The sequence below is a fragment of the Chanos chanos genome, chromosome 7 (genome assembly GCF_902362185.1).
Source record: "Chanos chanos chromosome 7, fChaCha1.1, whole genome shotgun sequence".
In the NCBI taxonomy this organism is placed as follows: domain Eukaryota; kingdom Metazoa; phylum Chordata; class Actinopteri; order Gonorynchiformes; family Chanidae; genus Chanos; species Chanos chanos.
In genome coordinates this window covers 28,736,538-28,753,095 of record NC_044501.1, presented here as the reverse complement: position 1 = coordinate 28,753,095, position 16,558 = coordinate 28,736,538, and the positions used below count along the sequence as shown (strand labels likewise).

The 16,558-nt window shown below is 42.1% G+C and overlaps 1 protein-coding gene across 1 annotated transcript; it reads right to left on the bottom strand.

Moving 5' to 3' along the window:
* Window positions 1–811: 811 nt before the first annotated feature.
* On the bottom strand, window positions 812–16,096 carry ncapg2 (non-SMC condensin II complex, subunit G2). The gene is made up of 26 exons (XM_030779148.1): window positions 16,019–16,096; window positions 15,409–15,600; window positions 14,941–15,055; window positions 14,183–14,340; window positions 13,666–13,800; window positions 13,382–13,476; window positions 12,775–12,931; window positions 12,325–12,417; window positions 11,878–12,003; window positions 11,232–11,411; window positions 10,532–10,684; window positions 9,916–10,138; window positions 9,637–9,737; window positions 9,038–9,211; window positions 8,776–8,846; window positions 8,463–8,616; window positions 8,173–8,346; window positions 6,881–6,997; window positions 6,499–6,642; window positions 3,410–3,509; window positions 2,897–3,084; window positions 2,249–2,392; window positions 1,950–2,053; window positions 1,605–1,705; window positions 1,339–1,441; window positions 812–863 (listed from the first exon to the last, which is right to left on the bottom strand). The coding sequence occupies exons 1-26, from the start codon at window positions 16,094–16,096 to the stop codon at window positions 812–814; spliced, it is 3,432 nt and encodes a 1,143-aa protein (XP_030635008.1).
* Window positions 16,097–16,558: the final 462 nt, after the last annotated feature.

The following is a 16,558-nucleotide window of genomic DNA, read 5'->3' as shown; positions in this document are numbered from 1 at the left end:
ACGTGGAAAGCCCTGTACGCAGCATGTGAACATCCAGTTAAAAGGCCCACAGAGGGGTGCCGTGTCAGGGATTAGCCTTTAAAAGACGATTTAGAAACACCACTTAAGACACCTTTATAGAGATGACTTTTTTTTTTCTCCCTCATAAACTGTCGAGGTGTGAAAAGACGAAGAAAAGTCTAAGGTACCCCTGTAGACTCCGTGGTCTGCAAAGATAAACTCTGATTTCAGCCCTAAAGGCAAGAAGGCTCCATGACTTGAATTCTCAACGTTGCTTTAAGACACTCTATGTCTGTAATTCTTAGCAAGAACGGCTGGGTAAAGTTCGTACATAGTGAGTTAAAGAATTCAAATCATAACGCAACTGCCTGAAATCCATCTGGAGAGGTACCTGAACTGGTTTCCTGTCTCTCTCACTAGGGGGCGTTATCATCAACGGAGGGAAACCTACTGGGGCTCTCCCCCAGGGCGACATCGCTGCTGACTATGCTCTTGGCAAAGGACATGTGTGTGTGTTCCAAACCTGACTGCTACATTATACTTAGTCACAGGTAAACCTAGTCACAGAGATCCAAACAACCACAACCAGAGACAATATGTGTTGCCACATTTTACTCAAATTTTATTACTTATATTTGACCATATTTTCCAAGTATCAAAAGGTTTACTCTCTAAATACATACACAGAAGAGTTTTAGGCAAAGATAACCATATAAAGCAGAGGGTAAGAGGAGGAACTGTATAGCAGGACTTCTGTGGGAGATCAAAGCGAGCAGGTAGGGAAAAGTACAAGCACAACTGACGGAACCTTTCAGGGCATCAGAATGCTGTTGAGTGTTCTGACCATGGATTCATAAATAGCCCTGAGAAAAAACAAAAACAACCAAAAAAAACATTATATAATGATACAGAGAACGGAAAACAACATCGAGATCCAATTTTACTAGTGTCTTAAAAACTCTGCATTGATTATACTGTTTTTACGACGCGTATATGACATTAATGAACATTTGGTACTGGAACTCCCTAAAGATTCAATATTGTTTGATAACAAGCATAAACAGTGACGACTGTAAGATAGAGAGTTTTTACAGCACAGAATTCACAGCAGTAGATTAGCCAAAAACAACTACACACTCTTAAATGTCCTAAACTGTGCCACAAAAAAGCAAAATATTGTAAATCATGTTCACTGTTGTTTAGAAATGATGTTTAACCTATCAGATATTTGTCCATATTTGTTCTGCAGAAGCAAGAAAGCAAAACTAATCTTAAAAGCGATGAAAAACTTTTTAAGCACAGAAAATATTTTAGAATTAAGTATGAGTAGTGTTTTACCTCTGAACATTCAAAGATTCTTCAGCCATGATAGAGTAGTGGTTCTGCAGTTGCTTCTGCACAGACACAGCGATGCCCTTCAGTTCCACCTTAAATTTACCAGCTGCAGCATCACAAACATCCATAGGGAGCAAGAGCACACTTCAGTTATTTACAGCCAGTCTCTGTCACATTTCAGTTTTATATATTTAATGTAGTTCCAGGTAGTTTTTTGTTTGTTTGTTTTTTTAAAAAAAGAAAGTTTTGTAGAGTAGAGCAGTACTCACTCTGGCTGGCAATGGCTAGGATGTGTGTGATGGCAGCCAAACCCACAATGTTATCGATGGCCTCAGAGTCCACAGAGGAGCTAACCTCTGACAGGAACGACCTGAAACACACCAGTCACATCAGTTCACTTAGGAACATCTCACATTCACCATCCGTAATCAAATATGTTTTATCGATGTTAGATATGGCCTCTGAGCTCTGACAATGGAATGGGTTCCAAAACGTCCGCTGAGAGATCTGTTTAGTCTATCAGAAATAATCGATTTAACATTCAATACCATGTGATTTACTGAAGAGGTCAGAACAGATTAGTGTTAGTGTTAGTGTGTGTGTGTGTGTGTTACCTGGTAACCGGAGGAGAATTGAGGAGAACAGACAGGATTGCGCTGGAGAGGGGAGGAAGATCGGCTACAGACTCTGGGCTCATCACCTCTTCCACGTGTGAGAGCTACAGCACAAAGCACACCACACACAGACCTCTATTTAAAACCTTTCACCTGTCCACCTGTCTGACCTGTTTACCCCAACAGGTCACATATGTCACCTGACCGCTGGTCTCATATAGACTGACAAACACATTAAGACTGTCTGTAGAGACTGTGTATATACTGTCTATGGGCGTGTGTGAAATGCTGAGCCTTACCTTCTGCAGGGTGTAGCTAATTTCCACGATGACGGCAGCAAAGAGAGAGGAGAATATTCCGCTTGTGACCTCTGCACTGACAGCCCCCCACTCCTCTGCCACCAGCAGGAAGTCACTGAGGGCCCCCTTAGAGGAGTCACACAGCTACAGCACAGAGAGAGAGAGAGAGAGACTGTTACTGCAGGGGATATGAGAGTTTATGTCCAGATACACACAGGTTCCCCACTGAGAGAAAGGAACACACAACTCCCTGAAAATATGACTGTGTGTGTGTGTGTGTGTGTGTGTATGCACTGACATGTATAGATGCCATTGCATGTATTCAGTAACAAGAGTACAGAATGTTGTTTTATGTACTTTTGCTGTGTCAAACGATTATTTTACATAAAGTTCACTTACTCCACAATCGTGACAAAGGTTAGTTTTCTGTAACCGTGTTCTCGACACTGTAAAAATGTCGTTACACAGTTATAATGTACTTAAGGATGGCATGTAGTTTCTTTCTTAAAAAAAAGAAAAAAAGATTTAAGGTTCTACAGAGAAAATACGTCTCTCTCTCCAGTGCCATTCACTGCACACACTCCACTGGGAACTTTCTTTTTTTTTTTAAAATAAAGTCTTGTTGCTATAGTGACGCCCTGAGCTCACCTCTTGGCCTTCGTCACGATCTTTACGTAAACGCCGTGCCAAGACCTCAAGAACTTTCTGGAAAATGTTGATGATGACGGCCTGGATGACGGACGTCTGCTCGTCCAGTCCCTGTGCACTGTGTGAAGAGTCCTGAGTCACTTCAGTCAGGACGGAGAGCAAGAGAGGAATACACACGTAGCCCTTTTCTGTGGAAACACACACACACATACACACAGAATCACAATCCTGTCTTTAATTTCTTGGCAGAAATGTGGACACAGGGGTAAGCATGCCAGGTTACTTCTCTCTCTCTCTCTCTCTTCCCTCTCTTCTAATCTCTTTCTCTCTCACACACGCACATATGTATGTACACACACACACACATACAAATACACTTCCTAGGCAGCAATGCATAATAATAAGAGTATGATTCACAGCTCTCAGATAAATTTGTGCATGACTGAGTATGTGTGTGTGAGTGTGAGTGAGTGAGTGTGTGTACGTGTATGTAAATGTGTGTGTGTCACTCACCCGACAGCAGCACGGATGAGCACAACTCTAGCACTTGACCTTTGAACTCTTCATCTCCAAGGGCAACCCTCACAACATCCTTATACACTGACAGACAGATCTGCCCAGGAACAGAGACAAGCAGAGGGTGAGTGTATGAGAGAGAGAGAGAGTTGAAAACTATAAGCAAAAAAGGAAAACCCTGCCGTATTCACATGAGCTTTGGTAGTTACCAGCATATGAATGAGATTTACCCATGGTAAATAAATCATCAAAAACCAAACCAAACCATGCTACTCTCTCCTGTTTAATCACTCAGTCACTGTCACAACACAATATATGCGTCAAAACAAAAACTGCCTCTCATTCGGCCTCATGCAATATTTTACACCAATGACAAACATAAGACCAGTGAACATTTCTCTCTGGATACAGCACATTTGAGCCTGTTGAAGTATGAGATACTAGTCTGCGTGGAGTAAAATTGTGCTAAAATTGCAGACAGAACATCGGTGTAACAGAATCACCGTCTCTGTTACTTCCTGCCGACGACACTGCCCGGGCACGGCTGTTTGTTTGTGTTATTTTGACAGCAGAGCCTTCGCACGTGCTGTTTTAAAACTCGACCGGCCTGACACTCAACAGTAGTGTCTGTCAGATGATTCTTACTGAAAAAAAAACAAAATTATATTCACTTCCTCCCTCCTCCCCTCCATTCCAGCCCTGAGCGTGTGTGAGTCACACAAGTACTGAATACTGTCTGTCTGTCAAAAGAGAGAGAGAGAGCAGAAGGAATAAATGAATGAAAGGAATAATGTCATAGTTTAAAGAGAAATATCAGAATGAATAATGTAAAAAATGTCAAATCTGCTGTTCTGCACTATAACTCCATTCTTTGCAAACATCACAATGTTTCCACAGTGTTTTCTCCTAGGGCTGGGTTATCTGCCCTCAAAAGATTATCTTAATAATTTCAGATATAAATATTCAGTTCACATTTATTAGCTTTTTTTCCTCTTTTTTCACAGCTTCACCTGGTGAAATACAGACTGTGAATGTCCTGCCTGTGATTGAGTATAAATCCACTGTAACACAGCACAAACCCACTGTAACACAGCACAAATCCACTGTAACTTAGCATAACACTGTAACACAGCATAAACCCACTATCAAACTGCATAAACCCACTGTAACACAGCACAAATCCACTGTAACACAGCATAAACCCACTGTAGCACAGCACAAACCCACTGAAACACAGCACAAACCCACTGAAACACAGCACAAACCCACTGTAACGCAACAGAAACCCAATGTAACACAGCATAAACCCATTGTAACACAGCATAAACCCACTGTAACACAGCATAAACCCACTGTAACACAGCATAAACCCACTGTAACGCAACATAAACCCATTGAAACACAGCATAAACCCACTGTAACACAGCATAAACCCACTGTAACACAGCATAAACCCACTGAAACACAGCACAAACCCACCGTAACGCAGCATAAACCCACTGAAACACAGCACAAACCCACTGAAACACAGCACAAACCCACTGAAACACAGCACAAACCCACTGTAACGCAGCATAAACCCACTGAAACACAGCACAAACCCACTGTAACGCAGCATAAACCCACTGTAACACAGCATAAACCCACTGTAACGCAGCACAAACCCACTGTAACACAGCATAAACCCACTGTAACGCAACATAAACCCATTGAAACACAGCATAAACCCACTGTAACACAGCATAAACCCACGGCAACACAGGGCGTATGAAGACTGTTACTGACTTTCCTCTTCATACAACAGGTGTCAAAGTTTGATTCGTGTTGTTGGGTTTTTGTCTACTGTGTTTGTGCTCTGAATCAATTTGTACCGCTGGTTATCGGGTGTGCTGGCTACCGCAGGTGAGAGGTTTCCGGAAAGATTTTTTTCTGACTGCTTCTTCACTGTCTTTCAGACTCACATAACTACTGCCATGTAGTTGAAACCTGTGGTTCGTGAGATTTCATGCTGTTTTTTTCCTTTTTGCTTTTGTTAGATATGCTGGTTGGGAAAACACATTCGCTTTGAGATAAGTCTACACTAGAAATGATTTAAATGTATTCAATACCTCTACACATGTGGATTTGAGTGGTGTGTATGTTCACTAGAACAAAGGTAGATGGGAAGCATCTTTATTTATTTATTCATTTAAAATTTATTAACTGGTTTTAGAGAAGTTTAGTTGTGAATTTTCTTCAAACTAAGTGATAGTCAGTGTGATTCTTTGCTTGTTTTTGGCACATCTTCCTCACCGAGTGGCACTTTCTGTTTTTCTGTAATGGTGCATTTGTAGATAATTGAGAATGAAATAGGTCTTGTTAAATGGAGCTTTTTGTCTGCTCTTGTTGACGTTTGTCTCATCTCCACTGCGTGTCCTTATAGATTCTCTCAGGGTCACAACAGTGAATAAACTGCACATTTATACGAAACAAATATCAACTCTGAAATCACAACTTTTGCTTGAAACCATCTTATCGATTTTCTTCCACTTGACACTTTTCCCATCTCGGTTTCTGTTCCGGATGCTTCTGTCTGAATTTAAGGTGCTGTTACTTTTTGAAAAGACCCTAATTGGACATATTTGAGAAAAAGGCTGTTCTTGGATAAATAACCACTGCATTTAAACCCAAACCATTTCCAAATATACTTACACTGCAACCTGTTTTGGACCTTTTTTTGAGGAGAGTTTGAAGACTAACGGCTGTCTGAGTCCACTGTAGACTGTTTTTTTTTTTTTTTGGCAGTGTTATTTATCAAAAATAGGCTGGGCCAGAAGCACCAGATAATGTAAACATGGTAATATGCAGTAAGAGTGTAAATATTTATATTTGTGGAGATCTCAATCTGAAATGAAGCTAGATCCTGGCGATACAAACCTTACGCGATTTTCCGTCATAAAAACAAACATCAATTGTAGTGTACAAACTAATTCAACAAGCATCAAAAGCTCTAGTTTCCAAACACAAGGGTTTAACTCAAGCTGTGTGTGTTCATTTTTAACGTGTGATTCCAGCACCCTGATTAATAAAAAATAAGTAGTCTATACCTCCACAATCCTCCGGGCCACGGTGACCTGCTGCTCAGAGACGCTGTTGTCGTTGTCAGGGGCAACCAGGAAGGGGAGCACTCTCTCCATTACCCATGCTCCCGAGTGCTCCAGGGACACAAGGAAGTCCCGCCCCTCGGGATGCTGGGAAAAGACATTTCAGTACATCCCTATAACCTCACAGAATCATAATTTTACATTAAAATAAATGAATAAATAAAGACATACACTTAGCGATGCAGCAATACAGAGAGAGTGGAGATGTAACCGTGTGTATAAGTGTGAGTTGGGTGTGTGTGTATGTTTGTATGTATATAAGTCTGTGTGTCTGTGTGTGTGGATGTATGTGTGTGTGTAAGAGAGTGTGTGTATGCTGGCTGACCTTGTGGTGGAGGTGAACACTGAGACGGCCATGCATAGTGAAAGCTCTTAGAGCAGTCTCTGTGGTGGACACACTGACCTCTGACCTAGACTCACTCAGAGAGGAATACAGAGCCGACTGAACCCACACACACACACACACACACACACCAGATGAGGGAAAGAGTGAGACAAAGACAGACAGACAAAGGGGGGGGAGAGGGAGGGAGAGAGAGAGAGAGAGAGAGAGACACAGACACACACACACACATTAGCAGGGAACAGTAGAAGCACTTCTGCCAAAAACTTTCAAAGGAAGATAGCAGAGAAGACACAAAACCAGGCTAATTTGCTGAAGATTGTGCAGACACGGAGCTGTTTGGGAGTGAATGAAGGCTAACACGAGCTCTCCAGTCTCCTCAAAGACAGAGAATAAGGCTGAAGTCGTAATCTTATTACACAACAAAAGGCCAAGTCATCACAAAAAACATCTTGACATTTAGACATTCACATCATATCATAATTGGAGTGTTATTAATGGGGGATGAAAAAAAAAAACCTTTACAATGTAATTATGGTATTAAACTACATCAATGCAATTATCCAACCACATTACAAGAACACAAAGCCGCCAAACGTCACAGAAGAAAACCACTCTTTGTTTGGGGGGGGAAAGAAAACTCCAGTTGAATGGAGACGTGTGAATCAGTGTCTCTGTGGGCCTGGGTGGTTTCAGAGACAGAGGGTGAAAGGGTAAAGGCCTTTTCTGTCATGCCAGACTATTTTCCCCTTCTCCTCGTCTCTCAGTGGACGTATTTAGGCAGTTTTAACACTACAGGGGGCCTACAGTGAGGGTTTGTCTAGCCAACTTCAGAGCCCCCCCCCACCCCCCCCCAAAAAAAATACCCTCTATAATACATTTTCCTCGACAGGAGTGTGTCCCAGGCTTGCTTATGGGAAAAAACAGCTGCGTGCATTTTAAATCTCTCTCTCTTCTGACACACCTGATTCCACTCATAAAGCCATTACCCAGGTCTTCATTGGCTGAATCAGGTGTGTTAGAGTGGAACTGGGAAACGCAGCTCCATAGCAAAGAAAGTCTCATCTGAGTTATGTTTAACTGTCAGTTAACTGAGTAGTAAAATCCTTTATCCATTATTTAACTTGGTAAATCCCGTTGAGAAAACCCCTCTGTTTCTGATTGAGAATCTGATCACAAGACAGAATCACCCACTGCAGCCTTAACTGCCGTTTGAGAGATGTGCTCATGATAGCTTCAGAAGAGGATCACTGATCTCAGATCAGTGTTGGTACCTTCCAGTCAGCAAGGGCTTTGTGGAGCTGTTTGAGCTGAGCCAGGGGAAGGCCGAGCACACTGTCCCGGGTACGAGGTTTCGTCAGCAGGTACTCAAGGTAATCTAGCCCCAGGTCTGGTTTGGCCTCTGCTGTTTCATGGATGCGAACCTTGCGACTCGTGTCTTCTTTGTTCTAACGACAGAGAACCGACAGAGATTAAGGAAACCGTGATGTCTGTCAATCAAACACTAACTGAAATCACCCTGTCCAATTCCGTAACTCATTAATTCTGAGAAGGCAGAGCTTACTGTAGTTTTGGGAAGGGCTTCTGCGAGCCAATCAGTGATGAGCTCAACAATGTGGCCGGCTTGGCCCCACCCACAGAGACATTCCACTATCTGACTGTAGTGAGCTACGGGACAGCCTGGATTCAGCTTCTTCAGCCGAGGCAGAACACCACAACTACAGAGAGGAGAGAGAGAGTCAGAGAGAAGGGAGTCAGAGAGAAGGGAGTCAGAGAGAAGGGAGTCAGAGAGAAGGGAGTCAGAGGGAGGCTTACACACTGTGTACACACTGTATGAGTGGAAAGAACAGGAGGTGAGCTTGGATTAAAAGACTGACCTGAAGGTTGGCACGGTAGCGGGAGGAAGGAGAGAGGCCAGGAGAATGAGGGGGGCTGTGCAGCGCTCCTCCTGTTCTCAGATACACACACACATGCACGCACGCGCACGCACACACACGCACACAGAGACAGAAACACACAGACAAAGTGACTCAGCACAGACTTTCAATCAAAAACAAAGTCTGGCCATTGTAATGTCCTGCATCTTTTCTATTTTCATCATCAACCTCTCCTCCATCTGTCCATCTCTCTCTATAGTACCTGGAAGACTCTGAGGTAATCCGGCAGGACGGAGCTGAACTTGACCACGGTGTACTGCATTGCCTCCTCGTTATGTTCCAGAGACTTGCGGATGCTCCTCCACAGAATCACCACAATCTCCAGCAGACTGGCCATGGCCAAGGTGTCTTTGACCGAAAGAACGTCCTCCAACACCTAAAACACCCAATCAGCCACACCAATCATTCAACAAACGCCGGCCCCACCTACGCTTCAGCGCTGAACTGTCCACAGTGAATATACTGCTGAAGAACTGAGCCACAATAACCGTCAGTGTTCAACAGCCAATCGTCTCTTTAGAAATGACTGGGAACCAATAAACAACCAATCAAATGACAAATAAATAAATATATGACCGAAATGAAAAATCTAGGATGGAACAACAAAACCTCTCTCGACTGAGTCTTTTTTTTTTTTGGACTGAAATTGTAAAAGAATGCATTTCAATTTTCTTCAAATCAGGATCCGAGATAGGATCGAGATGAGCGAGGGGAAAAAAAAAAAAAGCAGCAAAACGAGAGGAGGTCAAAATGTCCCGTTCTATCTGCAGTGAAAATGAAGAATGAGAATGATCTCTTTACACTCGTGTTCTCTTTGTTGCTGGAGCCGGTTTCATTTGGGTCGTCTCTGGAATTCTGAATACACACGTTCAGGCACTTTCGGATCATCAGCATCAGCTTGGCTGTGAAAAGAGAAGGGAAAAAAATAACACAGGAACATTGATGGTGTTCGTTAAAAAAACCTTGAGAAAGATCCAAAAAACTGTGAATGCAGTTTCTGTTTTATAAACAGAATATTGGCAGAGAATGTGATATCCAGTTTTATAGTAAGTTAAGTCAAACAGGTGTGTGCGTGTTCACCTATATTAGTAGGGGCCGTGTACAGGTAGGCATATTGGTAAAACTTCCTGGCTGCTTGAGGGCTCATCTGAATCAAGGTGACGCATCGCTCACACCAAACCTCTTCTGATTGGTTGACGGGGAAGAAGGAATTGAAGAGGAGGTTGACGATTCGCTTAGAGACAGAGGGGGCGTCGACCTCCAGCCGAGCCAGCAAGTGCTCCATGGAACACACCTTCCAGAACTGAACAGAAACAAAAATGCAGTCAACAGAAAAAAACATTTCATATCCCACAAGAAATGAAACATCATTTTATTTTTTCCCCTTTTCTGGCTCCTAATTCCAAGAAAAAGGCTTATACTCTCTCATAAACTAAAACGTCCAATTTGACCAGCTCTGATGAAGGCCTGGTAAAAGGCCAAATGGTAAACATCAAGTGAGTTGTTGTTACATCAGCTAAAGAAATCCCATAGAGATACATGACTACACTACACATGGGAAAAAATCTGTCTGTTCAGGTCCTCTCAACAGCCTTGCAAGGGTGGAAACAGGACAGACGTTCCCCAAAATATCTTCGTGAGGTTAAAAGCCACGGAGCTTTGAGCAGAGCAGACAAACACACACACACACACACACCTTGGCAGCACGGGCGGCTTTGATCTTGAGGAGCATGTCGACGAAGGCCACGCGTACTTTCTCTGAGGTGTCGTGGAGGCTGGTTTTGAGCGCTGGCAGTAACTTCTCCAGGAGAGGATGACTCATGCTGTTCTCCAGGATTAAGGGAATGCACTGAAGATGGACAAACAGACGAGAACAAGTCGCAAAAAAAACCCCAGGACAATTACATAACACGTTCAGAGTGAAGGAAAACACAGTCCATTAGTAATGATCTTAGCCCAAACACATGGAGCCTCTACATGATATCATTAAAACTATAATTACACACACAAGAACAGCCCTGGAGACACTGGAAATTTCAGAAAATAATTAGGAACCCGCTGCTGATCTCTAACCCCGCTCTCTGTTACGCAACACAAAAACATAGCTGGTATGTATCTATCATCAGTTAGATGTCATTTATCTATACTCTTGTCAAACATTTGTTTTATACTGTATGTACTTTTTCGTATATTTTGTAATGTATTTGTTTGTTAATGCATTTGTATATTTTTTGAATGGCAGTTGTAAGGTCACGAACGACATTCATTGTTTCTTTTTCAAAAACTTAAACCAAAACAGGGAAACAGGCACTTCCAATGAGGAGCAGATGGTTCTTAGTGGCCAGTTTTCTTTTCATCTGTGACGACAGAGTGATTTAAAGCGTCTGGAGTCTGACCGTGAAGACGGAGCAGCGGACGTCGGGGGAGCTGGTGTCGGTGGCCAGCTGGGTCATGAGCTTCTTGAGGAAGTCGGTGATGATGGTGGAGGGGATGACCTCCCAACATTTAGCCAGGATGGTGCACACAGCCAACACTGCCGTGGACCGCACCAACGGCTGAGGGTCCCCCAAGAGAGCCTGGAGAGAGAGAGAGAGAGAGAGACGGGGAGAGAGAGAGAGAGAGAGAACTAAGTCAAACTTGTACAGTACACATATAAAAACACTATCGTTTCCGACAGAATACAATGTTTTGGCACAGTTTTATATGTCCAGTCCTCTTAGGCTGTTAAACACAAGCTTCCAGAGACAGAAGACAGCTATCCCATGTGAAGAAGTGACATTGAGAAACAGGAAAGCCAAAAGACAAAAAATAGGGGGGGGGGGGGGGGTGGGGGGGGGGGGGGGGCAAAAAAACCCCCCAAAACAAAACAAAACATGAGCATGCAGGTGTTACTGCATTGTTTTATTTGTTTGTTTGTTTGTTTTGAGGCTCAGACTGAAGTCAGTAAAGGTAAACTGAGATTAATAATGGTTAGTGATGACAGTCTTAGTATTTAATCCAGTGTATTGTGATTACTGTTGGTGAAGGGTTTTAATGACTCACAAACAGTGTGTCCAGTTGTTTCTGCACGGCCTCGTCGATCTTGTCGCTGCTCATGCTGGGGTCGTGTAAGGGGAACGCCTCGCTCAGCAGCAATGTGGCGTTGGCACGAACCTCGGCGTTAGCAGCCTGAACACAGCACAGCGTTAACAAACACCAGCTCACCAGACACGTAAAAAAAAAAGACACTTAACATAAAACTTACAGAGACTATTTAACACAGAATTTACAGAGAAAAAGTATTCACAATCTGTAGTAAACTTACATTTGAATACGGTGCAACGCTGGGCAAATGAATAAACACTACCCATCTGTTGATAATTACACAGACTATTCACTTGATGACTTCAATGTTAAAACACTTTCATTTTAACCTTAAAGGGTTTTTTGCCCTTTGTAGGATCTGTATTTTTAGGACTGTTTTCACCAAGAAAAATTAAATAGTAGTACTTTGAGAGCTTTCCACAGTATGGGTTTATACAGTTTGTCAAGCATCTCGTCGATTCCTTGGCGAAACTTCTGTTTGTGGAAGTACCTCAGGATCTGTGGGGAGAGAAAGGAGCTGTAACACTGAAACACAAAAACCTTTTCATTTACAACACAAAGTCTTTGACTGACATGACTGTCCAGAGAAACCAAGAGACTTTTCAACCTCAGATGTCATACTTTCGGCTGCTCTAACTTGCTCTGGGTTGGGAGCCTATAGGAGCTGATCATCTTTAAGCAAGTTATTGTCTATCTCTCTTTCTCCCAGGTAAGAAGTTTATATGGGAGCCCCTGTTCTGTTTACCACTCCAGTGCCACAACTTCTACCACTCCAATATCCTGTACTCTGATGCTCTTGTCACCTGCCCTCTATAAAACCCAGCAGCCAAAACACAGCGGAAACCCTGTCCTCACCTGCCGGACTTTGGGGAGGACAGGTGAGTTTCTGTGGAGCAGGACCGCGTGCTGCATCAAGTCCTGGATGCAGGTGGACTCAATCTCCTCCAGGAATGTTCCGGAGGCTTTTTTCCAAGCCCGGAAGTAGATCTCGGCCACATCCGCCATAACGGCCCTAATTAAAGGAAAATTACACGGGATATGATTGCCATTATTCACATGCATGACTTTAAATAACGGCCACATCGAAAAATTAAACAGGATTCACATTCAGTTCAGTAAAGTTCCAGTAGTGTTTATAATGAGGAGAAAAAAAATTACAAAACACAAAGACCAGTCTTCAAGCAAAACAAACATCAATTGGAATTTGAAGTTGTTTCTAAAAAGCCTTTCAAGAGAACTATAAAAAGACTACCACAAAGACACAATAAAAGAAAATTTACATAACATAACTGACGTCACACACATAAGAGCAACATTTCACTCTTTATAATAACACTGAAATGCTCATTCAGAATACTGTTCGTCACGGGTGAGTGTCAGTGAAGGGGTTTTTTTCCAGGCCAGGGCTGCAGGAACAGCAGTGCTGTTAACCTTGTCTGATTAGAGCTGGTCACATACTCACTTGGGAAAAAACTGCAGCTGGTTTTTAATGGTTCCGTGAATCATTCTGATGAAATTCACGTCCCAACCGAAAAGAAACGCCAAAAAACGCTTTCCCTAAAAGCACCGAAAAAGAGAGAGACAGAGAGAGAGAGAGAAAAAGAGTTAGAGAATGTTATAAACCAACACAAAGATGAAATAAAAAGCAAATTTAAAGACAAACTGACGAACTGCTGTATTTCAGAAGATGGCATTCACCACTCTCTCTCTCTGACACACACATAGGCACACACACACACACATTACCTCTTCTCTTTTGATGAGGGGGACGTTGAGGAAACACTGAAGGAGAACATTGGTCGCCCGCTGACCCTCCTCAGACTCAAAGTCAACACTCAGCAGCACCTCTCGCACCTTATACCCGCTCTGGAGCTGAGTCAGCTGACAACGTTACAGCAACACAAATACAACATTTAATTAACATATGCCCTGTGCTTTTAAGGCCTTAAAGAATTACCATGTTATTTATTCTTTCTATTATAAATAATTACCAAGATTATACCAAAATAAAAAACAAATATCTGATTAACAAATACTCTGTGCTATACTTCTTGCCCTATCAGGGCTAATAACTCAAAATTAACAACTTTTCTTTACATATTTTTAAGATCCATAAATAATTAAATAAATTCCATCAATAATTAAACAATTAAACAGATATGTCTGATGTGCTGTAACTGTCTAGCATATAATGCTAATGAGCAAAGCAAGGGAAAAAGTCAAGAAACCATGACAGAAAAAAAAGGGGGGAAAGTGCTTTTACCGGTTTCTTGAGTGTAACCATATCCTCCAAGCACGCTATGAATACGGTCCAACCAAGCTCCTCCTTCCCTTGCAAACCCCGCCCCCACCAACACTCAAAGAGCCAATGAACTGCTTGTCTGAGCAGCACCTCAGACGCAGGCAGCAAATTCACAATATCTGACAATTAAAAAGAGGAAGTATTGTGTACAATTAGTTGCTGAAGATTACGTATGCCAAATGTCTGGACACACTGGTTGTCGCGTTGCGCTAACAACTTGTTCATAAATTAATGCTGTTATAAAAACAGAGGTTTATCATGACCGAAACAAGAAAGACCATAGCTGTGTCCGTAATCATTCACAACTCCTTATTCACTACATAGTATTCACTACATCAAACACTCACTAGGGGATAAGGGCAGACAGCTGTTGATAAATTTCGGACACTATTTGGATGTCACGCTTCTACATATACATTGTCCTTGTTCAGAGGGGCATATAGTTTCAGCTCTCAAAAAAAACAGAATCAGAAAAGTTAAAATATCGTGATTCTCAATGACTGGTCTAAGTAATAACCATCATATATGGTAAGTACACGGAATCTGGGAAACCAGAAACGTGATGGATCCACCACGGTTTGCTAGTGGCAGGTTCAAAGACACTTCTCTATATTTCAACCAGAAATGGAAAGAAACACATTTTCACACTTTAGATGACATATGCAAACAAAAACAAAAAAAACAAAACAAAAAAAGACCAGACCTAAAATGCCACTCACCATTAAGCATAGCTGCACACTGTAAGAGAGAAGTGTAAGTGTCGTTGTCTTGGACGCTGTCTATTGAGACTGTGGCCACCAGCGTCACCCCCTCAATCACTGACATCGCCTGTTTCTGTAGGAAACATTGTTAGAAAATGTATTTTCTTAATGTTTTATCAGGGCCGTTCCATTTATTTTATTTTCAAAGGAACAACACTGTTCTATTATGATATTAGAAGTAGGCACAAAACAAAAAAAATCTTAAAACAAAACACATATGAACTTGTAATCATAAAAATAATTTATCACTTAGCAACTTCCCTACGCAAGATGTTTTTTTTTTTTTCCATGGTTACTTTTGGTGAGAAAACACTGCTCCAATGTGTAACTGATTCACCACTATCCTTAAGACGCCTCCAACTGAGCAAACAAAATACAAAAATCCCCAGTGTATCCCTTGACTTCTTCACAACTGTCTCTGCTCACCACATCAGAGGGCACCTCAACCTCCATCTCATCCCCGCTGTCTTCGTCCAGGCCGTTGTTCCAGTGCTCTGTGGGGCAGGAGGCGATGGTGTGTCGGAGCAGCTGCACAAGCTTTGCCCACAGCTCCTCCCGCTCCGCCTTCTGGAGCTCCACCAGCACCTCTGCAAGGTCAAACGGCTCTGCGCCATTTTTCTGAAGGTCGTAATAAACAACTAATGTTAATGAATGTAGTCTAATAGGGACTTTCAGAGATGGGTTTGGACTTGACATGCTTTCAAGTACTCTGTGTGTTTCAGTCACATAGAATGCAAATGACATTATATCAGCTCCATATGGATACAGGGATGTTTTTCCCTCTTTTTCATTTTGCTATATTTCTGTAAGGTGTTGGTTATCCTGGAAAAGACGGTTGGCCAATACTGTCCACTTCACAACACATTCAACACCAGGAAGCCCATTTTATATATGCATGAAAGAGAAGCAATGCTAAACTTTCCCCAAATTCATAATGATTACTATTGACATCATTACGCTGAAATCGTCTGAGAGCAGTTCTCAAATGAAAAGAAAAACAATAGCTGCCCGACACTCTTAACAGTGAGGTACTTACGTGGAGTTTGATAAAGTTGAGAAAGTCTTCTGTGCGTTCTGGGTCTACGGAATCTAAAAACGCTTTCCTTTTTGACATGTTTTGGCTTCGGCCCGCAGCTCCACTAGAGTGCCAAGGAGAGACAAGAGGAGGACACGTAAAAGCTTAATCGTTAGCTCAACAAATCCCATTCCGTAGATTCGCTGACTAAACTGTTATACCGACAAGAAAACAATAACAATAAACTTGAGTTATATCCAGACCGTAATAAGTATCATCACGTGCGATAACAACGGAAGTTTCTAAAACGAGAGGTCTGTTTTGAGAGCGAAACAAAGCTAATGTTGAAGCAACTGTCTCAAAAACTATTGAAAACTCACATTGCTGTGTTTACAAACTCAACGAAGTAGAGTTGGCAAACTGTTGCGGTGCTAACTGCTAACCAGCACCCGTTTTGTTCTAGTTTACAAGAAATTGAAGATTATTTCCGAAATATATTCCCTGAATAGAATGTAAGATGACTGTGTTATCTCAAATATTTCAATAATTGTTTAATATACA

What these genes read in the sequence shown, in the direction of transcription:
- ncapg2 (XM_030779148.1), bottom strand. Translation starts at nt 16,096, where the DNA reads ATGTCAAAAAGGAAAGCGTTTTTAGATTCCGTAGACCCAGAACGCACA. An exon ending in TTGAGGTGCCCTCTGATGTG is followed by an intron (nt 15,056 to 15,408) that starts GTGAGCAGAGAC and finishes TGTTTCCTACAG; the next exon opens with AAACAGGCGATGTCAGTGAT. An exon ending in GAATCTTTGAATGTTCAGAG is followed by an intron (nt 864 to 1,338) that starts GTAAAACACTAC and finishes GTTTTTTCTCAG; the next exon opens with GGCTATTTATGAATCCATGG.